Source organism: Tenrec ecaudatus, chromosome 1, assembly GCF_050624435.1.
Source record: "Tenrec ecaudatus isolate mTenEca1 chromosome 1, mTenEca1.hap1, whole genome shotgun sequence".
In the NCBI taxonomy this organism is placed as follows: domain Eukaryota; kingdom Metazoa; phylum Chordata; class Mammalia; order Afrosoricida; family Tenrecidae; genus Tenrec; species Tenrec ecaudatus.
The window spans coordinates 88,237,205-88,262,913 of NC_134530.1; the positions used below are offsets into that span (position 1 = coordinate 88,237,205).

The following is a 25,709-nucleotide window of genomic DNA, read 5'->3' on the forward strand; positions in this document are numbered from 1 at the left end:
TGGCCTGGTTTAGATCATGTGCTCAACTTCAAATCATTCCTTGCTTTTAGAAAGAGAATAGAGCAGGGGGCCTCAAACTTTTTAAACAGGGGGGCAGTTCACTATCCCTCAGACCCATTGGAGGGCCAGACTATAGTTTAAAAAAATAAAAACTATGAACAAATTCCTACGCACATTGCACATATCTTATTTTGAAGTAAAAAAATGGGGCAAAAATGCCTGTCGGGCTGGATAAATGTCCTCGTAGGGCCACATGTGGCCAGTGGGCCCTCGTTTGAGAACCCCTGGAGAGGTTCTACTTGGCTCGGCCTGGCCTGCCCAAGGAGTCAGGGGTAGATAAGGTAATCACAAGGAAAGGTTGGTCCCCCCAGAGACAGTCCTCTTTCCAAAAGAAGGAGTACAGGACCACGGGCAGACGGGAATAATACTTTTACACTATAAGCAATAACAACAAAGCTGTGGTGAACACTGGTTCATGGGTTCTGCACACTTAAGAGCTAAGGGATTTGTGCTTGCAGAGCACAAGTAAAATTCAGGTCTTGGAAAATTACCAAAAAGCAAGCAAGTCTGTCTTAGAAGAAACACCGCCAGAATGCTCTTTAGAAGCAGGGATGGCAGAAATGCATCTCACCTACATTGGGCATGCTATCAGAAGAGTGTCCCTAGAAAAGGATACTTCTTGGTAAAAGTAGAGAGTCAGCGAAAAAGAGGAATACTCCTAGTGACATGGATTTATCCAGTGGATGCCACAAGGTCAAGCTCAAACATTACAAGACTTGTGAGGATGGGGCAAAAACAACTCACCTGCCCTTAACAACCACAGAAAATGGACTATTACCCCATGTGGTGATCTTGCAGGGTCACTTGAAAGTAGTTCAACTTTAGTTCCCTATGATCTAGTGTTGTTACATTGCACCGAGTGATCCTGATTGCTCTCATGCATCTTGATTTACTCTAAAAACAATTCTAAAGACAATAAATAACCCAAAGTCTGGTATACAATCTATATACACACCATAGATCTTCAACATATATTTGTTGAGTGAATGAACCCACAATGTATAGGTGCTCTTTCGTGCATTAATTGTAACCCTAAGAAAATCTTTTAAATTGGTGCTATTGTCCCCAGTTTTCACATAAGGAGTTGTAGTCTCTGAACCACTAAATAACTTTTCTCACAGTAACATACAGAAATGGATGGCATCATTTGATTTTAAACCCAGGGTATTCTGTTCAAGACATATTATTTCCATTTTGCAATGTCGGAGCATAGAAGCTAGACACAAAGCTAGTTGGTACCCAAGTGGGCATGAAAACTTGTCTCCTGTCTTCAGACACCACACTGGTTCTTCTCATGCTTCCTCCACCTCTGTGAAATCTACTAGCAGTGGGAAAAATCCATTGTTGAGTGAATTCTGGAGGATGCTTTGAATCATGTTGCTTAGAAATAGGAGTTTAAACTGCAAGGGAAACAGGACAATTTGGTAGGGGGAATGCCGCGTATCAACCCATGCCCTTATGTTTGTTGTGGGATTTTGTTTATTTGCTTGGTTTGCCTCTTACCCCTCCTCTCCCCCACCGTCTATCCAGCAAAGTAGTAATTTATCCTTTAAGAAGATATACCACCTGTTTGGATCTGACTTTTGAAATTCATTTTCTTATGATTGCTTTTTGAAGTTTAGGTGTATTTTCAACAGGTGGTTAGAGTGTCTCCTGTCTGTTTCTTTTAACTGGTGTGACCATGTAATCTGTGGTGCTTTTCTTTTTCCCCTTTTTCTTATATAATTATTTTGATTCATGTTTATTCATTCTTTATCTCTTATATCATAGTAGTGCTTGTATATTGCATAGAAGTTCAAATTCCCTTCAAGAAAGCGGATTCTTATGAACTTTGCTTATTAAACAATCACTCTTCATATTTCAGTAATCACAGCTGTTGCATGGTAGTCGACTGCATCTCCCCTGTCGTCATGGTGACTTACTCAATTAGTGTGCCAACACGGTAGATTTGGGAATGACTTAATACTGCAGAAACATTTATTAAAATAGTTTTTAAAGGCACATATAATCCTCCCTTGTTTCAGATTTTTTAAATTTCAGTTATATTACTATGGATCAATTGTATTGAGTTATTTATAAACATAATCTCTGAGATTGAATTCCATACACCCACTGGAATTCAAAGCATGACATGAACGTCAGTGCCTGTTTTTTAAAATGCCTCATTCTCCAGATGAGAGACAAGTGGGAGCGAGAAGTTGACTATGTGTATCAGTTAAATAGTGGTAGAATCAAAACTAAAATGCAGGTGCCTTTAATCTACTCAGAAATGCTCTAGATTTTCTATAATATTTTTAGCTGATCTCTAATAAGCAACACCCAATAGCTAGCACTTTGGACTTTTCAAGAGAAATAATGGCTATTTCTATTGTTGTCCCTGTTTGGGAATGCCAAAGGGAGGTCATGTTCAAAGTCTGGTTAGGTCAAAAGTCTTCCTGGGTAGCAAGCCTACGTGGTGAAGGAGATAGACATTGTGGACACAGAAATTAGACACTCAAAGACTGTAATTCTCAAAAATGGAGCCTAGTGGGACACAGCCCCTATTTTTAGAGAGAACCCATAAGTTTCTAGATTACAGGTATGATATTTAAGCAAGCATACTTAGGGTTTAAGCTGACTTAAACTATATCTCATCCACAAGGAACCTCTACAGACCGTTTTATTTATTGTATCTTTGGCTGTTAGGTCAAGGCTGTTACTATGGCTGTTTGTGGTTTGGTTTTTCATTGTCAAGCCCCTCATGTTACATCCATACAGATAGGCTGTTCTCTTTTCTTGATATTTATAAACTAATTTGCACAAGACCCAGAAAGGTAACAGCCGCCCCTTACTCTGACCTTCTTTTCTGCCAGCAAAACCCACACAGCAGGATAGATGCAAGCACACGGGAGAAAACGCCAGTGTCACTTTCTTCCTTCACTGTCCCTGCTCTTCCACATACTCCGACCAATGTAAGAAACCATTTATTGATCACTAAACCATATGCTCAGAACTCGGCCATGCAATTTACATACATTGTCTCATCCTCACAAAGACATAGAAGGTACCGTTAGCTGCGTGAGTAGATGAAAAGGCAGGTGGGGAGGAGCGCAGAAACCTGAAACATAGTAAAATGGTTGAGCTGGAATTTAAACCCGGGTCCATCTGACTCCAGAGCCCATTGTCTTTATGTTACACACAACGCCTCATGTGTAACTTGGAATGGTTCCCAAACATGAAGGTAGTCAACTTCAAGAGACCAAAGCATAAAAATGTCAAATCATGATGAAAAAGGACAAAGAACTATAATAGAGAGTCAGTAGAAGTATAAAAGACAAGCAGATTGCTTTGGAAAAGCTTCAGGAAAATGAGGTCTACATGAAGACTGGTGGACATAGGGGCATGGTTTTGCAGAGAACGGATGGACGGAGCATTGGTTGTCAAGTGCTTAACTGACAGACAGAACATGAGCAGGAGGATTTTGTGAACCTAGACCAGGGCACCCTGTAGTCCAAACACCAAATTCAACCCGCTACCTGTTCTTGAAAATAAAGTTTTATTGAAATACAGTCAGGCTAATTTGTTCATGTATTATCTATGGCTACTTCTGCCCTGCAGCAACAGAGTCGAGTAATTGCAACAGAGACCATATCGCCCGCAACGCCTACATTATTTACTGTCTAGCCTTTACAGAACAGATTTGCTGCCCTTAATTTAGAGTATAAGCCAGGGCTTTTACACAGCAGTGGTCTTCTAATAGCTCAAATTGATAAGAAGAAATTAGGAAGGATGTGTGTGCGCGTATGTATGTGTGTACATGTTTTCTGTAGTCTGTACTGTGTGTCGGTATTTCTGTTTTTCAAAAAAAACATTTGAATATAATCGCCACTTAGAAGATTCCGTAGTTCTCATGGAATAGAAATATATCAACCATCTTGGAAGTGTACTGTACCATAAAGTTACTTTGTACCTATTGCGATGATCTATTTGTACCTATTGCAAATCATCATGCAATGTCATGTATTTCTCTCCATTGATGTATCCAGGTCCTTCCAGGTGCACGTCAGCTATGTTAAAGAAAAGTACTGTATGTTTTTTTAATGATCTTTTAAATTTTATTGGGGGCCCTTACAGCTCTTATAACAATCCATACATCAATTGTATCGAGCATATTTGTACATATGGTGCCATCATTATTTTCTAGCCATTTACTTTGGTATCAGCCCTTGATTTCAGCTCCTCTCCCCCATCCCCTCTTGACCCTTGATAAATTATAAACCATTATCATTTCCCTATCTTACATAGATCGCTGTATCCCTTGCCCCATGGTTTCTGTTGTTTGACACCCCCCCCGAGGGATGGGGCGGTTATGTGTGGAGTATCATAGCTGGTTCTTCCTTCCTCCCCTCCTCTCCCTCCCTTCCTCCTCCCCTCCTGGTATCACTGCTCCCATTCCTGTTGCTGAATTCTGTGTGTCATGAGCCGTTATCTCTTATCTGTACCTGTGCACATGCTCCGGTCTAGCCCAAAGTGAAAGGCAGTATTAGGGTCATGATATTGGGGGGTAAGGAAGCCTCAAGGAACCAGCGAAGTATTGTGTGTTTCATTGGTGCTTTACTGCACCCTGATCGACTCATCCCTTCCCTATAACCCCTTTATGAGGGCGATGCCCTGTTGTCAACAGATGGGCTTTGGGTCTCTGCTCTGAACCCCCTCGTTCTCAACAATATGTTTTTGTTTATTTGTTTTGGGCCTTCTGATACCTGTTACCTGGTCCCGGTGATACCTCATGATTTCATAGGCTGGTGTGCTTCTTCCAATGTGGGCTTGTTGCTTCTCTACTAGATGGCTGCTTGTTTAACTTCAAGCCTTTAAGACAACAGATGGTATGTCTTTTGATAGCCAGGAAATTTCTTCACCACATTTGCTTATGCACCTGCTTTGTCTTCAGCGATTGTGCTGGTTGGGTGAGCATCACAGATATGCTTTAACAACCTTGGCTTGGCTTTAGCCAAAAGGAATGCTACTTAGAAAGGGTTCTTAACTCCTAATGGTTTGAAATCCATTGCCAGTTCCACTTTCCTGTGCCTGTGTTCCAATAAATACCTGAACTCCCAGCTTCAAGCCTTTCCATTCTAGAGAAAGGAGAGTCAGAAATGAAAAGCTATGGAATATATGGTTAACTGCCTCTGTAAGCAATGGTCTTCTTTCCCAAGAGACCAGAAGAGTTGGATAGTGCCTGGTGGGCATTACTTTATATTGTGATTTTTAAAAATCCCAAAGAATAAACGGCATCAAAGTGAGGAAAGTACAGAAGAGGATTCCAAATTTCAAGGACTCTAGAACTTCTCTCTCAAATTAACTTCCAATGAGTCTAGAACTCTTGATATTATTGCTCTGAGATAATTTTTAAACCTTAAGCCATCAATGTCCTCTGCAGGCATCTTAAAGCCAAAGCAATGGTTTGGGTTAACTAGTACATGATGAAATGTTCGATAATATTCGATAAGAGCCTTAATATTTGATAAGAGCCTTAATATTCGATAAGAGCCTTAAAGGCCTGTGACTTCATGCTAAGGAAAGAGGGTGAGAATGATTTCTTAACTCGAGAATGTTGAGTATCGGTGCCCTGAAATTGTACATGCAGACACTGTGCAATTGGTGTGTGTTTTGCTGTGTATGTTCTCAGCACACAAAAAAAACACAAAATTTAGTAAAAAAAAAAAAAAAGGGTGGGAAAGGCAGATTCGATCTTTTCATGACTTATAAATGATAGGTTTGCATCGTTAAGCTATCTTTCTTAGATTTTGATAGACTACCGTGGTGTTCTATGGTGTGCTTTTTGAATTTCCAAGAAGCAAAATAATAGTCATTGGCAAGCCAAACCATGCAGCTTCTGCTTGTCCTTACAGAAGGCTTTTCTTGCTCTTCTTTGCTTAGTAGGATATTTCTCCTTCCATTTTCTTTTCCTTTTAGTGATTTTTTTGTTAAAAAGCTTTACACCTAAACACGAGAACTCGGGGGTTCTGAATGCCACCTCTTGCTCTATGGAAATGGTTATTTTTGTCTCCAGAACATCTCACTGTTGAAGACAGATGAGCAGCTTTTTCTTGCAACAGTGCTGACAGAGAGAGACAGTTTGGAATCTCACTTGTTGCCACTAGCTTAGTATTGATTATCAGTAAGGCTGTGAAGGTTTGCAAATGCCAGGGTTTATTTGAGAAGGAGGAAGTCTGCGTGTGACCCTGTTTAAGAGCACGCTGCACCTGAAGGAGGACTAGATGTGATTGTCTGCGCCGCTCTCTTGACAGCTTTCCTCAGGAGCCTCCCGTAAAAGAGAGAGCAGGACTTCACCGCTGGTGCCAGAAAGCCAACACTAATGTGATAAGAATCCAAGTCTCTGTCCAATCCGTGGGAATCCGCAACAGTTCATGGAAAAGGAATAAAGCAATTAGGACAATGTCAGGGCTACGCAGGCAAACATCTTTCAGCCCGTGAAGTTCTGGTTTGCAGGGAAATGTGGGACGGTTATTAGAAATGTAATGTTAGAGGTTGACCTTGGGAAAAACTGCTGGAAACTGTTAAGGAGAGCTTTGCTGTCTTCTCTTCTACTCTCCTTCTTCCTACGGCTTGCGAAAGCAGCAGATACAAGGTTCCACCCAAGGTCGTGGCCACGCCTCCCTGGCATCCTCATCTTTCACTCGGCTTACCCTGGGCTTTGCAATGAGCCCTTGCTGGGTGTTGTCAAGTGGATTGCAACTCCTTGTAACCCCAAGTGATACAAGTAGAACTGCCCCAACGGGTTTTCTTGATTCTAAACTTTATGCCAGCAGATCGCCTGCTGAGAGGCTAGATGAGTCAGAACCACCAACCTTTCAGTTAGCAGCCACATGCTTAACCTTTGTACCACCAAGGCTCCTTGCTTGACCAGCTCTAGCTCCTGTGATTAAATCTCACTGCCATCAAATAGATGCCAACTCACAGCAACCCTATCGGACAGGGTAGAACTGCCCCTGTGGGTTTCGGGGACTGGGAATCTCTGTGGGTAAGTAAGCCTCGCCTTTCTCTCTGCTACAATGTGAATCTCTAAGGGCCCTTCCTTAGGGTGGATTCTCAGATCAATAACCACTTCTTGGATCATAGAAGTCTGTCAAGCAGACCTAATAACACATCTTAATGATCTTGATCTCCATGCCCACCAACCTCCACCTCTACCCCCAGTCATATATTCCAACTGAATGAGACTTCTAACTTTTTTCCTTCAAACTAAAATCAAGAGAGTATTTGAAATAATGCTGGGGGGGTGGGGGAGTTAGCACAAGTTCAAATAAGTCAACCAACCTGCCTGACCTGCTTTTTCCTTTTTCTTTTAAGCATACAGTAGTAACATGATCATTTTTGTAATACATGGCTGAGCTCTGTACCCTGTAGGACATTCTGATTCTCCCTTTCTTTAATTGTGGCTACTTTATGCAGGCCATGTGGAGGCCTGGCCATCTCAGCCAGACAAACCTGATCAAATATCTGTCCTTCTCCATTTTATTTGTGTTCTTTGTGAAAAACCCAAGCCGTTGCTTGAAACAAGTTTGGCCTCTTGTTAAAGTTTAATCCAGAGAGGAGTGCTTTATACTCGGCTGCTCCTGGCCCAGCCTAGCAAGAGCACTAGGCCCCCGGAGCAGCCCTTTTAGCACACGGAATGGTATTAACATCCACAGGGATACAGATGGACGTGCTGCAGTAAACTGCAGTCACTTGAGAAAAGCTTTTATTGACTCTCAATAATGCACATTTTAAAGGATCTAAATATGCATTAACATAATGTACTATAATTTTTTATTGTGTCAACTACTCACCCACACACACATCCATAAGAGATGTTTTCTCCGTCAAAAATTTGTACTCAGACCATTCTTTGTGTATTCCCTTAGCATCCTGCCAGACTCATCAGTGTTGTTCCTCTCGTATAGGTCCCGATCTGACGATCTCAATGTCAGTTTAATGACTTGACTGAGTAGCTGATTTATACCAGTGACACTTTTCCAAAGCAATTTGGGACAACTTGGGCAAAACCACCGTGATACAAAAAACACCTACCCCAAGACAAAAGGAGGGGAGGAAAGTGTTCTATGTTGCCAGAGTCTTAGCTCTGAGCTTCCAGAGCAAAAGAAAATGGGAACAAAGTGGATATGAGCATCCAGTAGACAAGGAATAGCAGGTTATCCAGAGAAATAGTGGATATTGAACAAGATTTCGCAGGCCCTTGTGTTACCTAGAGTAAAGCTGCCTCCTGTTTAAAGAGGTTCAAGCTCGGCCCCTTAATTGACGTGTATCTAGGTCCACACGGCACTGATGACTGAACCAAGGAGGTCCTAATCATGAGCAATCTGAGGCTGCAAAGCTGACCCTCTGAAGTGCAGACACAGCAATGGCTTAAGTTTAAACTCCAGGCTGGATGATTTCCTGGTATTAATTAAGAATTAATTGATCCTCACAAATCAGTCATTACAGGATCTACTCAGGATAGTGGCCATGTGCTTCGATTTGTGTTCAAATGAACTTTATGCTGTAAGGAAAAGCCAAATACGTTTGTCTTATTGGAGGATAATCAAGAAAGAAATGGGTGTTCAAAGCTATGCTGTTAATAGCTTGTCTCTGTATCGTTAATCCCCTCCAGAAAGGCATGAGGGGGAAGAGTGCAGCAATGTTTAATATCAATGGGGGGGGGGCAATTCACTGGTGCTGCATAAATAATTCCTCTACCACTTTTATTTGACATCATTTTCTTTCATCCGCCCGTTCTTGACTTAAGTGATCCTGTGTCAACACACTCTGTTGGTCACTGCTGTTCATCATCTAACAGCCACTCACCTTTTGTTGCACACCTGAAGCAGTGCCGTGGTCTCCCCGGTCTGGTTCCCGGGGGCTCTGATGGTGGAGGTTCCCCCTGTGTTTAACCTGCTGGAGAAATTGAGCGTATTCTCTTGCTTTATTCAGTATATTTTCTGCCTCATCTGGGAAGTAACCACAAATCAGCTCTAGCTAGAAAACCTGACAAATTCAGGGGAGGGGCCCACAGTTTCTCCTACCAGCAAAGACTGCACCATCTGAGAAAAATGCTTTTTTTTTTTTAAAGCCAGGAACACAGTTTCTAGAGTAAGAAGATGACCAGAGCCATTCAACTCTGGGGCCTGTGGGCTTTTACTTAGAGACAGACCATTATGGATTCCAAAGTTCTCCGTTCATTGTATGAAGTACTAAATGTTTTCCAACTCTCCTGCAAGCCTCTGGCTCTTTTCCAGGTGAAGAGAGAAAAGTTTGAATTTTGTATATATTTGTGTGATTATTTCATTAATCACTGTACCACTCTGTTGATTCAGCCATTTGTATCTTCACAAAGTAGTACTGAGTATATGACAGTGTTGCAGGATATAAACAGTTAAGTGGACAGAAAAGGCTACTTATTAAGGTAGGGCACTCTGCGAGGGGAGCACCTTAGGAAGGGGAAGGTGGTAAGAATTCTAGATGGTTAAGTTTGAGATTCCCTAGTTAACTGTTTGATTGAAAGGAAAGTTTTGTTTATTTGAGCTCAATGTTGTATCCAGAGCACATAGAGCAGGTTTGGGAAAGATTAAAGATCGAATGGATGGAAGCATTTCAGAGGTTATCTGCATAACGTAGGATGAGTTACTGCTCCTACTCCAAACCCCTCATTTCTATACTTTAAGAACTGCAGATACTTATCTGACCCACCCTGTCCCTGCCATTTCAAGGACTAGTGTAAAACAGAGTCTAAACCTTTCTTTGTTTGGGTGGGAACAAAGAAACCAGGGCCAGTGATCAATAGGGGGGGCCTTGTTTTTCACACTTCTCATCCATGCCAGTGAGATCATGTAGGAAGGAGGCGGGGTCTATCTTGCTTGCGTAGATTATGAGTCACCCTTGATACTTTAGTCTCCCTAAGTTTGGGCATCCCTGTGCTTTCTCTTTCCAGGGGCTCTCTGAGTTTAAAGAATTAAACTGAAAATATTAAATAATGAGAAGAAACAAGGGGTACTCTCCTTTGCTTTTATCTGGGGTGCATTTCTCTGACCCGCCTGTGCAGTGGCAAGTGCTACCTTGGCACTGTGTGGTTTGAGTACCTCCGGCTCTCTGAACCGGCTTCATCGTCCCGCAGCTGGTTTCACCAGTCTTCCTTTCCATTCAAGGGCAAAATCACTCTCAGAACAATTATTAAGCACCGTACATACGTTTTTTTTTCTTAATCTAATGTAATCTTTCTCTTGTAAAAATGAAATCTAGCAGGGTTCAAATGTAAGGGCGTAATAGTTGTCTGTGTCTTTTATCGCTTTTTATGGGCAGAGGGCCAGCAGTTTAGCAGAGGTCACAGCCTGCTCAGCCTACAGGCTGCCCCTCTATAACATTTACGGATTTCCGAGTTTGGCTTTGAAATGGCAAAAGAAGTGACATAAACCTCCCCTGTAAAACAGGGCCCCCAAATTGCACAGGTTCATTCAGTGATCATTTACCACATACTTCAAAAAAATTTTCATCCTGAATTAGTCCCTAGAAATTTCCTTGAAAGGGGTATAAGAGCTTTAACAATGAATTATTGTCTATGGATAGCTCAGCATGACAAAGGATCCATATGTGCAAACTAGAATTTTTCATATGTAATGTCAGTTAAATCAGGTCTAATCTACCAAATACATTTTTTATTGCTTGCTTCATTAAAAAGGCTCTTAAGGTAATGAATAATCTTCAGCTTCACCAAGGATTATTAATGCCTTTATAACTCATACCCACTGAAAATAGAAAGACAGCTTGGAACTCTACCCTAATCTAACCTCCATGTTTGTCTTAGAGCCTAAAGAAAGAGATCTATCAGGCCTGCTCCCTGTCTAATTCAGTCACATGAGCACTAACACTCAGAACTGGGTCAGAAGAAGGAGTAGAGAAGGCAGTTGAATGAGGCTTAGGAGCTATGGCAAAGCGAGCCTTTGTCTTCATAACACTGGTCTTTTCTTCTCCCGCAGCAAGTCCACATGCAACGCCATCGACTCTTCATTTCCCGACATCACCCATTATCCAGCAGCCTGGGCCTTACTTCTCACACCCAGCCATCCGCTATCACCCTCAGGAGACGCTGAAAGAGTTTGTCCAACTTGTCTGCCCTGATGCTGGTCAGCAGGCTGGACAGGTGGGGTTCCTCAATGTAAGGAAACCTCTTTTATTCCCACCCCCCTTTCTTTAGAAATGTTAACAGAATGTAAAAATAACAAGGAGAGACCTTATGACCATGTGACATTGTGTTCCAATGCTGGGCTGACTGACTGCAGGCAAATGCCATATTTATTCTAGATGGTGGGAAAGTTAGCTCACTCTAAGAGGGATTGGCCAGGGTTTCAAAACAGTGTTTGTGTTCAGTTTGCAACTGTCAAGCTTATGAATATAAATCATCTCAAGGGTGAACTGCATAACCTTCTAAGGTCTGTGGGCTGATAATTCCACCACATGCATTCTAACCCTGAGGCTTGTGCAGTTAACATAATAGAAAGACCAAATAATTTAAAGTAATGATTTGGGGTGGTAGAGAGAGGTAGGGGGATGAGGGAGACAGATGTTTCAGATCAGCTGAGTTGATATTAAAAGAAAAAATACAGTCTTCTAACACTTTGGATCAAGTTGACCAGTACTTGAACTCAAGATGCTAGAAGCACAGTTTATTATGATTTGTTATTTCTGCAAGTAGTTATCTTTTCCACTTATCTTTGTATAAAGTTAAACAGTATTCAATAGCTTCAAATGAATGTTTTTTTTATTCCTCCCACCGTATAAACCAAATAGTCACAATTTGAAAACGCATTCCAAATGTAAAAGTGATTTGAAATTTTTTTTCAAATGGAGAACTCAGTGTTGACAATGGATAGCTGTATCCCAAGACAGTGACCACTGCTACCACTGTTAATAATGATGATGCTGATCATGAGTGGCATAAAGCCAAAGCTGGTTTCCCCTCTCTCCTAATTCCTGCTCATGAAGTCACAGATTAGCCATAAGTATTACTGCTTGACCTGGAAGCTATGTCACATTGTCCTACCACGTGTTTCCGTCCCTCACAGAAATATACCTGATTCTGCATCTCCGAGCCAGAGCAGGCAACTTTGACTAATGTCTGCTGATGTGTTAGCAGATACATTTCTGTCTAGACAACAAATCAATATGGTGCCTTTTTCCCCTCTGCTTGTGTATTCATTTGCTTGGCTCCTTCTAAAGCATTCACTTACAGACTTTTAGCTCACTCAGAAATAACACACAGGCAAGCTAGATGGCAAGAAAGCACAGCATTCTGATTGTCAGGCAACATAGTCTTTGAGGAGCAATACTAAATATATAAGTGAGCGTAGCTGGGAGAGTGAGGCTGCCTTGGCAGAATTATTACGCTTAACCATAAAAGCCCAGGACAACAGCTTCTCCTTCAGCTGCATCTTGCTTTGTGACCAGAGCCCACTATTGTTGGCTGGATAGTGTCAGTGGAATCTGGAAATACAGTTAGAGAGGCCACTTGGGAAATAATGGGGGTGGGGTGGGGGGTGGGCGGGGATGAAAAACTCAGCTGACTACCAGATTCAGTCATATGGCTTAAAATTGCATCCTGGTTTTTTTTTTCTTATTTTTAAATAGTTCTGACATCACCCTATGTAATTACCAAAGTTTAATCGAACTTTCATAGGACTTCAGTTAAGGCAGGTCACTTCGTGGGGCACTTTAGAAAACTTGGAGAGAGATTGGGCTTTGTGACTGTCTTCAAAGTGAAACCTCCTCTTGTGAAAGAGCTCTCATTTTGGCTGCTCTACATCAGGCAGCCATATAAACATGACTCTGATAGCACATGCTTATATAATTTAAATCAAAATTAGAAGTGATATTTTCCCTCACAGAATTCTTACAACAGCTGAATTCTAAAGTTACTGAGCCTGATGTTATACAATATGTGAAAGAATTTTTTATGTTCACTTAACACATTTATTAAATGTTATATAATATAAACTTTGAAGAGTGAAAATTAATGATTATTTTTCCATCTAAAGTGCAGCTTTAGGAAACGTTACCATCTCTGGGGAAAGAGACATAGTAGAGTAAGGCTGCGATCTATTAGACACACATTAAAGAAACAGTTCATAAGCAGGAGAAGGATGGTGCGGGTAGCAGCTAAAGCGGAATTGGAACAACCCAAGCAAAAGTAGTTAACCTGACGACAGACCCAGGCCAGTCCATGGCTGCTCATGTTTTGGAGCTAAGTGCTATGACATTGTTGAAGAGATATATTTAGGAAGCACTTTGCATGTGAGCTTAAGAATGAATTTTATGGAATGCTTTAGGAATAGAACCGAACCATTTCAAAAGAGTTTAACCCACAAGATTCCTCAAGAACTTAGGTGAAAAGTTCCTAATGAATATTTTGTTATCAGACACAGCTAATGGTTGGTATCTGTTTCTTCTTTTCCTCCTGTATGGCTTCCCCCGCCCCCATTCCCACAGCCCAATGGGAGCAGCCAAGGCAAGGTGCACAACCCGTTCCTTCCTACCCCGATGTTGCCGCCTCCGCCACCACCACCGATGGCCAGGCCTGTGCCTCTGCCAGTGCCAGACACAAAGCCTCCAACCACATCAACAGAAGGAGGTGCTGCCTCTCCCACCTCCCCAAGTAAGTATGATGGAGACAAGATGTCAGTCACATATAAAACTCCACTCACTCAAATCCACACCGTAGCTTTGCCTGGTACCATGTAGTCTCCCCCAGTGAGGATTGTAGCAGAGTGGAGACCAGAACCAAGGTGAACATCACTTTGAAAGTACAGGCAACTAAACCTGACAGATCAATGGCTGGTATTGAGAGGACATGGTCAATGGCATGCCCATGACTGGATTTAAGATATGAACTACTAAACTCAGCACATTGAGTAGCTAAGAGTGCTATCCTCGTGATCATCCAACAGCATCTAGTTCCATGGATTCCTGTCAGAACAGAGTTCCTCCTTCTTCTGTATAGTCCTGCCTTCCAGGAACTTAAAATCCAAGAGGAATTCACGTAATGAGATACACAGATTATGAACAGCTCATAACATCAACTAGGAAACGAAAATGAGATCAACGTATTAGGGCAAAGGTGTGTACGTAGAACTCTGTCCAGCACCGAGAGCTGGGCAGAAGATCAGAGCAGGTAGCATGGCAGCTGCGTGGCTAGAGTGGGCAGTGGGAGGAGATAGAGGGTAGAATTGGATGAGAAGGGAAAAAGCCTCTTACCTCTTCTCTAAGTTGTCTGGGAACACTTGGTCAGGACTTCAAAACCATTTCAGATCATGAGAGCGACCATTTGGTGATCTTTCCTGATAACTTAGAGCTGGCATGGAGCTAGAAATGCTTAAACATAACATGGCTATGATTGGTGATGACTTCAGGTAGAGATCGTAGGTGCTGTCTGGACACCTAACCTCAATAAACGATTGGATGAACACCTTCCCTAAAGCTTCAGAGAAGGGTCAAGGGGTGGGGATGACAAACAACTATGACAGTGGCCCCAAGGAGGAACTGCAAAGCAGTCTTCCAAGGAGGTAGGTGAGACTGGAGGCAAGGCGACAGCTGAGGAAAAGATAAAAGTAGACCAGGAAAAGAACACGTGAATAGCAGTGAGAGGAGGTGAGTGGGGTTCTAGGCACAGCATTGGGCTTGGGCAGCTCTTATTAAGTGGACCTCTCAGAGTCTCTGAGTGTTAGAGAGACAATAGGGCCGAAGAGGAAGGATGTTTCCATTCTGTTCATTAGATGGTATTCTGGGCACACTAAATCCAGTAGACACATCACCTGAGGGTGAGCTTTTGAAGTGCCCTAGTATTTGTGCATTTTGATAATACATGTAGATACAAGTGTCATTGTGCATAGATTCTATATTGATAGAACAGACATTCAGAATCCAGGAGCGCTCTCTCTTGATAGACAGTGGTCTGAAATTTGTCAGCTAAGTTAAAGCTCCTGAGAGTCCCATCACATAGGAAACAAGCTAGCCCCGGTCCGTGGAACTGGCAGCTCGGAGAAGCAGATACTCTTTGGTGTCCTGCTTATTGTGTCTTCTGTGTAATTGATATATTTGCACAGATGAGAGAAATAGCAGGATCCAAACTATACTTAGGTCTCTTCACTGGGGAATATTTGCTTCCAGATTGGCAGACTTGAGCTCATTGTACCTTGCATAATCCTCTTCATACCATTTTCCTGTTCATCTTCTTCCTTTCTATACAGACATTTCAATCGTCTTTTAAAAGCCTTATAACAATCTGCAGTCCATTTTCATATAAACATGTTCTCACTTCAAATGCCAGTGTCTCACACATTCTTAATTGGTTTTTCAGTCTTGGGGAAGGGACTCTGCTGAGGCACTGTGGATGAGGGGCAATGGAGTGTGTAGCTATCGAAGTCCAAAGTCCCTCCTTTTAAATGGCCAGCTGTGTTTCTATTCAAATCCCAGTCTCCTCACCTGTAAAATGTAGGTGATGATACCTACCTAGTTGGTTGTGTGAAATCAATTCTGATAATCACCTCAACAAATACAGAAGGGCATTGTGTTTATTATCTTAGCCCATCTCAGAAACTAGTGGAGTCCCCAGACTTGAATAATGATGAAATGTGTAGGTGGGACATGTAGGAGTTACTCAACCCTACATCAGATTGATGTCTTTGAGTCCATTGTTCTGGGCTCTAAGTCGTTGACCCAAATGCCTCATTAAGAAAACACCTTTCTTTCCGCTTGTGCAGCCTCGAGCACTTTGTCATCATGATGGGGTATCTTCTGGCGGGTCCAAGTCATATAGTTTCACATCCATTAGGACAGCGTTTCAAGAGAGAGACCCAAAGTTTGATACTGGTAATTTAATGCTTTAAAAAAAATCATAGAATTCTAGGAAGGTACATTGAACAAAATGTTCTACTGGTGATGTGGAAATTTGTCCTAATTATACATCTTAGCCCTGGTTTCTGGAATTTCCTGGGCTGTGCTGAGTTCACATGGGAATATGTTATTTTCACAGCAAGCTATCACCTTACCATTATCTACTTTCAAATAAAGCATTGGTGGAATGGGAGAACTTTGGTGTTAGACGTATAAGAGGGATCCTCAAAACCTTAAAGCCTACTGGACCTTGTTGAAAGCGGACTTAAGAGCCTATATACACGTACATTCTTTATATATATATATATATATATATATATATTTCCCCACCTTGATCTCTGAACCAGCTGATAAATACACTACAAGAGAAACTCAAGTGGGAGATAACAATATCACCCTAACAACCAGAGAATGTAGGCAAGTTAATCCCCAAATTGCACAGATGTTTCCACCAATCTCTGGCAGTGACAGACCACCACAGACTTTCCTGAGTGAGGCCAGCCCACCTGTGTAAAACCAAAGGCGTGTGGGTGTAAGTGGGGTGGGCATCTTGCCAGTATCTGTCTCCCTGGGAGAAGGAGGCAAGAAGGGAAGGGACTGGGCATATCCCTTTCTTCCTCCTGACTCTTCTGCTGAGAGAACAGTGTGTGAGTGGGCAAGTGAGGCCAGGAGTGTAAGGTAGAAATCAAGTACAGGGAGGAGGTGCCTTAACATTCGTCTTTGAGGACTACCTTCTTTCCTGCATTGAGCACATCTGAGGTTCCAAGGACTGTATTATATTGGGGGTGGGGGGAATCCAGTGATATTAAGTGATAACCCATCCTCTAAAGAAATGTGGGACTTCTTGAGGGAGACACCTGGTCCACAGGCACTTTTTAGGAGCAGCTTTGGGACAAAAAAACATGTACAGGTACTTTAGGAAGACATGCCTGGACTTGTGGCTTCAGGTAGAGATTTTCTGGAGGAGGTGATTTTTAAGCTATAATATTCTGTGTTTCACGTCTGAGAGAGAAGGGAGACCTTTTCTTGAGAGACTACCTGGGAGGCCGGGCTAACATTGGATTTTGTCTGGATAAAAATGTCGGGCAAAGCTGTAGCTTCATAAAGTGTGTGCTTTCTTAGAAATCAGAACTGCAGGATGGTGGGTTCTGCTTCTCTTCCTAAGTGTATTAGAGCTCAGCTTAGGGAGGAGAAGCATCATGAATGGGGTACTAAATGCAGATGTTCAACATCCCAGCAGAATGTCTAATGTTGGGGCTTAAAATCAAAACCAAAACCAAACCAACAACAAGCAAACACCAGTTGTGTAAACTGTGGCAGTCTCCTTTCTCCTTAGAGGGTTGAAATGAGTCATGATAAAGCAAGATTTTAGAAATAAAAATAGGACATCATGCCAAGTGTCTCTCAAACGACCAGCATTTCTGAGCTTCAGCCCCTCAGCTGTTAATGGGAGCACCACTAAGGGCCCTGCTCATGCTTGCAGGCAGATTGTTGGGGTGAACTGGGGTGACAGATGAGCTGTGGACAGTTAAAAGTCCAAGGTCTCCTTTTTCATCTCCTTGTATAATGAAATACAAATGGGGTGAGGCCAGCATACATACAGCAGGGTCTTTTTTTAACAGTTCAGTTGGCTCTGGCACCAATATTACACTGTGCAGCTGTGGCCTGAAAACACAGGGAAGACACATTGAGAGGTGGGGGAAGGAAGACTGCCTATGCAGTCAATACACGTTAATGGGAAAAGCCCTTCACAGTACCCTAACACCAGATGTGAGGCCATTTCGTTCTCTCTCAGGATGTTGGACGTTATTGATTTGTGTGAGAAAGACTTCAGTGCCATGCCAAGACCCAAAATCCATCAAGACACCGTGGCCAGCAGGAGACGGGTGCCCTTTATCCATGACAGAAGTGCTCCTTTCCCACGGGGACCTGTGTAGGGTTAGATTCCCTCCCCACCCCACTCCCAGAAGACAAGGAATCTTTGGCTGGTGCACATTACTAGCACACTTGGCTGCTAACCAAAAGGTTGGGTGTTCAGCCCACCCGGAGGCGCAGTCAACATCTGAACAACCAGCCATGGAAAGATTTTAAGATGGTGGCAGGAGCTGTGTAGAAAAATGAAGCAAAGGCAGGGGGAGGGAGGGAGGGCGTGTACAACAATCCATAGGGCCCACCAAAGACCCTCTCTGAGGAAGGGAAGTTTGAACAGAGACCTGTAAGAGGTGAGACAAGAGGGGAAACACCTTCCAAGCAGAAGGACTTGCTAGTGTGAAGCCATGTTTGAGGACCCAGCTGAAGGCCAGTGGGGTAAGTGCAGAATGAGTGAGCACGGGCAGGAGGTGGGGAGGTCAGAGAGAGAGAAGGAAGATGGATTTGGAACACAGGGGACCTGACACGGGTTCCAGTGGTACAGCTCAAGTGAGGCCCGGACAGGCAGAAGAGTGACACTACCAGGTTTCCATGGAAACACTATGGGGCTGTGTTGAAAGTAGATTTTCAGGGAATGCAGGAAACTAGTTAGGGGAGGATTTTTTTGGAATCAGTAAATAAGCACGTGTTGTCTGTGCGCTAGCCACTGCGCTGTCAAGGAGGAAGACACAAAGGGTAGAGGCAGCACCTGACCTCACGGAGCTCGCATTCTAGTGGGAGGTGCAGATGATACACAGGCGCCAGGACACACACAGGGAGGAGAGGTGATTGGATCAGATCCAGATAAAAGACACTAATGACCCCACCAAAGAGAGTCCCATAGAGGTGGTGAGAAGTTGTCAGATTCCTGATATATTTGAAAAGAGTTTCTGAGTGAGGAGAATGGACTGAGTTAAAAAAAAAAAGAAGAAGAAGCAAGAGAAGTAAACAATGGCTTCTAAGTTTGGGCCTGAACAACTGGAAGGAGGAAATTACCAGAGACCTAAATAGACTGATGCGAAGGGGCACAGATCTGGAAGCAGGGAGATCAGCAGTTTGATTCAACAGATCACATCACTCGGCATCTTCCTGCCGAGACCACTCACAGTCACACCCTACCTGCTGCTGCTCTTGACACGTTCCGAGTTTGTCCACATGCATTGTAGCATCTAATTGGAAGCAGCTCCTTTTACTCTTAAGTAAATAATGGGTGACTGTTCCTAGAAGTCTTGAACACACAGTATAGAAGTTGAGGGAACCTCTCCTGATGTTTAGCCCACTTGTGGTATGATCATTCAGAATGCCCTGTTCTTTCTTATGCTCTGATAATTGTACTGTTATCCAGTTTTTACATACTAGAATGGGACCAAGGTCACACTATAAAAATAGACTTTACCAGAAAGGGGAAAAAAGATTGACATCATAAACTTGGATTATAATAGAAAGGAAAAGCATGTTTTAAATTATGAAGGTAGATAAAACATGCACCTTTTTCCTTGTAATTAATTAGGGACACAAAAGCTCAATTGAAACAAGCATAAAAGACTCATAACACCCTTCTACATACCTTCTTAGACATGGAATTTTTTTAGAACTAGAATACTGTTAAAATAGAATTATGTAATAAGAACTACCTTTTATTATTTATTTTTATATCTCAGATGAATCTTGTACATATTTTATATGAAATGAATATGAACCTATTAACTAAGAATACAATAATCTGACCAGAATGGGAATTTACTACTATAGTTAACATAGGTTAAAGGCTTTTTGGTTAGCAAAGCATTTTACACCTATGCATTGCCTCCTTCTAGCTTCCTAAGGAGGGTCTACTGCTTCTTATGAGGATTTCAGTGGCTTATATTTTTCTTCTTATTTTCCATAGTCTGGAAGCTTTGTTCAAATCTATTCACCATGGCTGGTATTTAAAATATGTGTGACAAAGTTTCCAGCACCACAGCAACATGCAAACCACCTCTATATCCTCTATAGGACAAGCTGACAAAGGGGTGGTGGCACCTAGACCAATGGGCAGTCATTCGAACAGAACAAGGGGCTACTGAGTAGTTTAATATCAGGAAAGGTTGTGTCAGAGTCATTTCTTGTCCTACTTACTGAATCTGCATGTTGAGCAAATAATCCAGTCTGGGAAGCTGGGTTGCATTAAGTGTGCAGCATCAGGGTTAAAGGGAGACGTATTAACAAACTACAAGATGAAGATGACAAAAGATTGCTTACTAAAAATAAAGAGGACTTGAAGTACTTACTGATGAAGATTAGAGTCTTCGGTATAGATTACAACTTAATCTAAAGAAAACAAATTCTCACAACTGGACCGACAGACAACATCATGATCAGTGGAGAAAAGTTTGCCGGTGTCAAGGATTTCATTCTACTTAGCTCCATAATCAGTGCTCATTGAACCGTCACTCTCACTGCCCAGGAGTCAGTTCTGACTCAGAGTGACCCTAGAGGGCGGAGAGACTGCCCCTGTCATATACGAGACTGCAACTCTCTACAGGGGAAGAAAGGTCTCATCTTTCTCCCACTCATGAAAGCTGCAGTCAGGAAATCAGACGACACAGTGCACTAGACAAATCTGGTGCACAAGACCCACTCGATGTGCCAAGAGCACGAAGACAGCACTTTGAGGGGGAAGGGGCACCTGCTGTAGTCATGCTGTTGTCAGTTGCCTCATATGCATATAAAAGCTACTGGACAATGAATAAGGAGAAAAATGGACACATACGAATCGAGGTGCCGGTGAAGAATATTGAAAGGATCATGGACTGCCAGGAGAAGAAGAAGAATGTTATTATCTGGAATTAGGGTCTACATCATGGAAGAGGCCAAACAAGACACAGGATTTTTGTCTGTAATAATAGGGGCAGTTCATATTAGAGGAGAAACGAGATTATTGGGGACAACTGTGTAGAAATCATCATAGGAGGAAAAATCAAATCTCTGACACCACAATAAATTTCAGCTGGAATAAAAAATTAATAGAAAAAGGCTAAGCCATAAACTGCCACAAGAAAATTGTAGGGTTTCCCTGGGTGTGCATAAACAATCACATTCCCACCTGTCTGTCAGATTGCCATGCTATACTGGCTTGTGGGTTGCTGTGCCGCTGGAAACTACGTCACCCATGATGAATGAGTTCAGATTAAGAACAGAAATGAGGAAGAAAGATGAGCAGTTCCCTTCTGAGGATATGCTATCCTTTGGACATGGATGGGATCAGGAGGGGGACCAGTCCATGGAGAAGGACATCATGCTTGGTCAAGTAAGTAGCCAGCCCAAAAGAGGAAGACCCTCAAGAACACAGCGTCACACAGTGACTGCGGCCTAGGCTCAGACGTCGCAATGGCGAGGATGGCACAGGGCCAGGCATTGCTCCGTTTGGTTGTACACAAGGTCACTGTGGGTTGGAGCTAGCGCATTATCACCCGCAACAGCAATAACAAATGATCAGAGATCAGGGAGTACCTTGGCAAACAGGCACTTTCCTACATTGTTGTTGCGGTTAGGTGCCGGCCAGTCGGTTCTCACCCATAGTGACCCGAAAGTACAAAAGAGCACAAAAGGACGAAGCATGGCCTGGCCCTGTCCTCACAATTGTTCCATTGTGGCAGCCACTGAGTCAGTTCATCTTGCCAAGGGTCTTCCTCTTGGTCGATGCCCCTTCACTTTAGCAAGCATGATGTCCTTCCCCAGACACTGGTTGGTCTTTCCTGATAACATAGCCAAGTGTGTGAGACAAGGTCTCTCCATTGCTACAGAACTGTATTTAGTTCATCCTGTGTTCCAAGGGCAAGGGGCCCGGTGACACAGAGGGTTAAGCATTGGGCTGCTGCTCTGGAGGGGGGGGTGATGAAGTAGCGTGCCCCTGTATAGATTGAGAGCCTCAGAAACAATGTGGAACAATTCTACCGTGAGTCTGCATGCACTCAATGGAGGATTTGGTGTGGTTTGGGTTCTTCAGAGGATATTTTAGTAATATACATATACAAATTTTAAATGTAAGCCATGTATTTAGATAGGCATGTAAGCAAAGATTTCCATAAAATATTCATGGAAACCCTGCTTGTGTAATCTACCTATATTGTTGCTATACATTAGGAAGCATTTAAAAATGAAAAGCCAGGTGTGTATATGAATTCAGGGAAGAATCTTTGAGTTCTATTAACTCAGCAAAAGATCGTGCTAAAAATTGAGTCTAGAATGCTGCCATAGGCTTGTGGTGGAAGGTGTACATGCACACTTGAGGGTATGAGGAAGGATTTTATTTTTAAGCTGCTGTCAAATCCATTCCGACTCATGGCAACCCTGAATGTGTCAGAATAAAACTCCATTGGCTCTTCAGGAACTGATTTCCCCCCAAGTAAATCTCTGGGTCTTTTTTCTGAGTCACCTGACCCATTTGGTTAGTAGCTGAACTTGTTAACCAGAGTCACACCCAGGTCTCTATGAAAGGATCACACACACACACACACACACAATTGACTCCTGGTGACCCTGTATAGGGTTTTCAAGAATCTAAATCTTTCCAGGAGCCCCTTTTCCCCTAAGGTTAGCACCTAACACATAACCACCACGGTCTCCCCCACACCCCCACCCCCAGCTCCTGGTGGCAGAACAGAAACAGAAAGTACCGGTGGCCTACAGGGAGAACAAGGCTGGTGGCGATAGGAGTGAACAGGAGGTTTGATTCTGCACATCCACGCTTTGGTACCTTACCCAATGAGAATGAAAGCACCGAGCTTCCGCTGATAAAAACGTGCTGTACACAAAGACCAAAGACCAAAACACAAAGACCAAAACATAATTGCCACAAAGACCAAAACATACAGTGCTCGTTGTTGTCAGTTGCCACAGAGTCTGCCTGTACTAACAGTAGCCGCTTATGTGTCGAGTGTTTGAACCCATGGGATTTTAAAGACAGTGACTTTTCAGAAGTATCTCACTAGGCTTTGTTTCAAAGGAATCTCTGGGTGGATTTGAACTACTAACCCTAAAGCTAGTAGTCCAGCACTTAGCCATTCGAGACTGCTACACCTAGGGCTTCCATAAACCCTTGGAAGTTTGTAGGCATCTAGGTTTTAGCTGTACTAACCTGAACTGTAAGGAGCCCACCTGTCACTCCAAGGGAGAAAGCGCAGGCTGTCTGATCCTGTAGAGATTTAAGAGTCTTGGCAGCCAAAGCAGCAGATCTATTCTGCCTTAGAGGGTCGCCGTGAGTCAAAAGCAACTCGGTGGCAGTGAGTTTACCTGCATTTGGGGTATCAATAGCAGAAACGTGTGAGTTTTCTGGTAACAAACAACATTTCTCTCAGAGTGGGCTTCAGGGTAAAGTTTCTCAGTAGCCATTATTTGATCACTAGATCGGTTTCAGAGACCCAGTAAGTACAAATGCATTCTTAAAGAATAGTTTTGAGTAAATAATTTTGGGCAGAGGGTTTCTATTTTGCACACAATCCAAGTGTTTAATGAAATTTGCAAAGGAGAGAGAAACATTTTAGGGAGAACCCCATCCTGGTTAAATCTGATGAGAAGCAGAAAAACGAGCAGAAAAGGGGCGTGAAGAAAGTAGCACGTGCAGGAGTCGCAGAGAGCAGGGCAGCCCTGCTCGCCCTCCAGGCTACCGCTCATGGCCCTTCAGTGCCAGTGCTTGTCTCCGGGTCCGACCATGTCAGACGGGAGAGGGCACACGAGTGGTTAAGGCCTTCTTTGTGGCAGTATAGGGAACTGGGGAAATACACAAAAGTATAAAAAAAGAAAACTATGTTTTCCTATAGTCAACTGCTGACACTAGGGTCTTTCTTTGTATTTTTTAGTGCATGTTTAGACATGCATGTGTGTGTATACTTGTTTGTAAAACTCAAAACCAAACTCGTTGTCAGCTATTCAATTCTGATGTTAGCAGTCCTATAGGACAGGGTAGAACTGCCTCTGTGAGTTTCCAAGATTGTAACTCTTTATGAGAGTAGAAAGCCTTGTCTTTCTCCTTTACACCACATACAATAGATATGTATAAGATGGCTGTGTTATTTTATATGCTGATTTCCTAATTAACATTTGTTACCTATTTCCCGGTGACTGAAAATTAACTTTGTTCCCATCTATGGAATATGCCCCAGCACATCCATGAACATACTTTTGTCCCCAATTTCGATACTTTACTTAGGGTAGAGTCCCAGAATTGAAATTACTAGAACAATCAGTATGAGCATTCCCCTAGACACACATTACCAAGTGGCTTTTTCAAAAAGTTGTACCAGGTTACACTCTTACTGATTAAAATTACTCTCACTGTAATTTTAACATAATCCTTAAGAAGTTTGAATACTAGTATTTTTTTATTTTGTTGAGAAGGAAATATCTTAAGGGGTTTTACCTGCTAGCCTAATTTTATTTTTTATAGGAGCTGAATGATATTAATATTTTCCCTCACTGGTCGTATGAGGCCTGGTGAAGTCCTGGGGGCTTGGCAACTGTTTGCCTGAACCTGTACAGAGGGATTGCTTTCTCCAGACTGTCCCTGTGCAGAAGGAAGTCCTTTAGGCCCTCATAAGACAGTGAAGGCTAGTTAAAGCTTCGAAATATTAGAGGAAACAATGTTGATTTTGCTTCACTTTTTATATGTTGAGGCCTCAAAACCTCACTGCCATCAAGTTGACACTGACTCATAGCAACCCTATCAGACTGAGTAGAACTGCCCCTGTGGGTTTCCAAGACAAAATCTCTTTACAGGAGCAAAGCCTCGTCTTTCTCCAGTGTTGCCACAAGCGGTTTCATACTACTAACTGGCTGTTGGCAGCACACCAGCTAGCCCACTACGCTACCAGGGAGATTTCACTGGCTTGAAAGGTCTAATTGATAGGAAACATTAAAATAGATTCAATCCAGGATTTTCTGGTTCTAAAATTTGCTCCTATTGACTACATTGCTCTGCCGTGTGTATGTGTGTGTGTGTAAGATTCTATTTGTGATTATTTTTATTTTAAGATTTAAAAGGAATGGAAGGGATTTTAAAATGATCCAATTTTTGTTATAACAATGCAATTTTGATCCCTATCCTGGAGATGCAATCGGCGTGAGTAATTGAACTCGTGGGGGATGGAAATGGCACACAGGGCACACAGGGCATTTGGACGAGGGCATCGTAAAGTCTGAAAGAGTTCCCTGAAACAGACACAAAGCCGATGATGGCGCAAGGAGGCTGAGCCCCTTCCATGCTCTCCCTGTGTTGACCACGAAACCAGCCCTTGGGAGCTGACCCTAATTCATGGCACAGCATATGGGTTCCAACGACTGGTTTTTCTGAGTAAATCACCAAGCCTTTCTTAGGAGACCTCTGGGTAGATTTGAACTCCTCAGCCTTCTAGCAGATGAGAGGAGTAACTGTTTGCAAAACCCAGCATATTTCATAGCATTGAATATATTTTTCAACATTTGGGGGGAGCATTAACTTAAAAGTTGTGCGCAGTTTGTTGCTCCTAAAAGCAACGCTTTAATGAGCATCTCAGAGCATAAATCCCCAGCCCTGTTTCTCAGGTATTTTCTGAAAACAGATGCCCCAAAGTAGATTTCCAGAGTTTCACGGCCTCTGAGAGGCCCCCGAAGCCTTTCAAGGGACAGTGGACCAGTATACTGATCTACGTTACTATTGTTAGCAGACCCTGGCCGAATGCAGGGTTTCACATGTCAAAGATAGCATGCACCTGTGCCCGCTCACATTTGTTGTTGCCTCTAATCAATAAACACATCTGTCCAACTGAACAATGCCCAGATTACATGCAAACGACATGGCAAGT

At 42.7% G+C, this 25,709-nt stretch overlaps 1 protein-coding gene across 4 annotated transcripts in view; it reads left to right on the top strand.

Annotated features, from left to right (window-relative positions):
• The window catches only part of NFIA (nuclear factor I A), a 422,222-nt gene that overhangs the window by 346,667 nt on the left and 49,846 nt on the right, over positions 1 to 25,709 (top strand). For 3 of the 4 annotated variants that reach the window (XM_075556962.1, XM_075556953.1, XM_075556938.1), the window contains 2 exons: positions 11,073 to 11,251; positions 13,579 to 13,744. In XM_075556962.1, coding sequence (XP_075413077.1) covers positions 11,073 to 11,251; positions 13,579 to 13,744 — 345 coding nt within the window. The remainder of the gene's footprint in view (positions 1 to 11,072; positions 11,252 to 13,578; positions 13,745 to 25,709) is intronic. The other variant, XM_075556946.1, reaches the window with a different exon arrangement.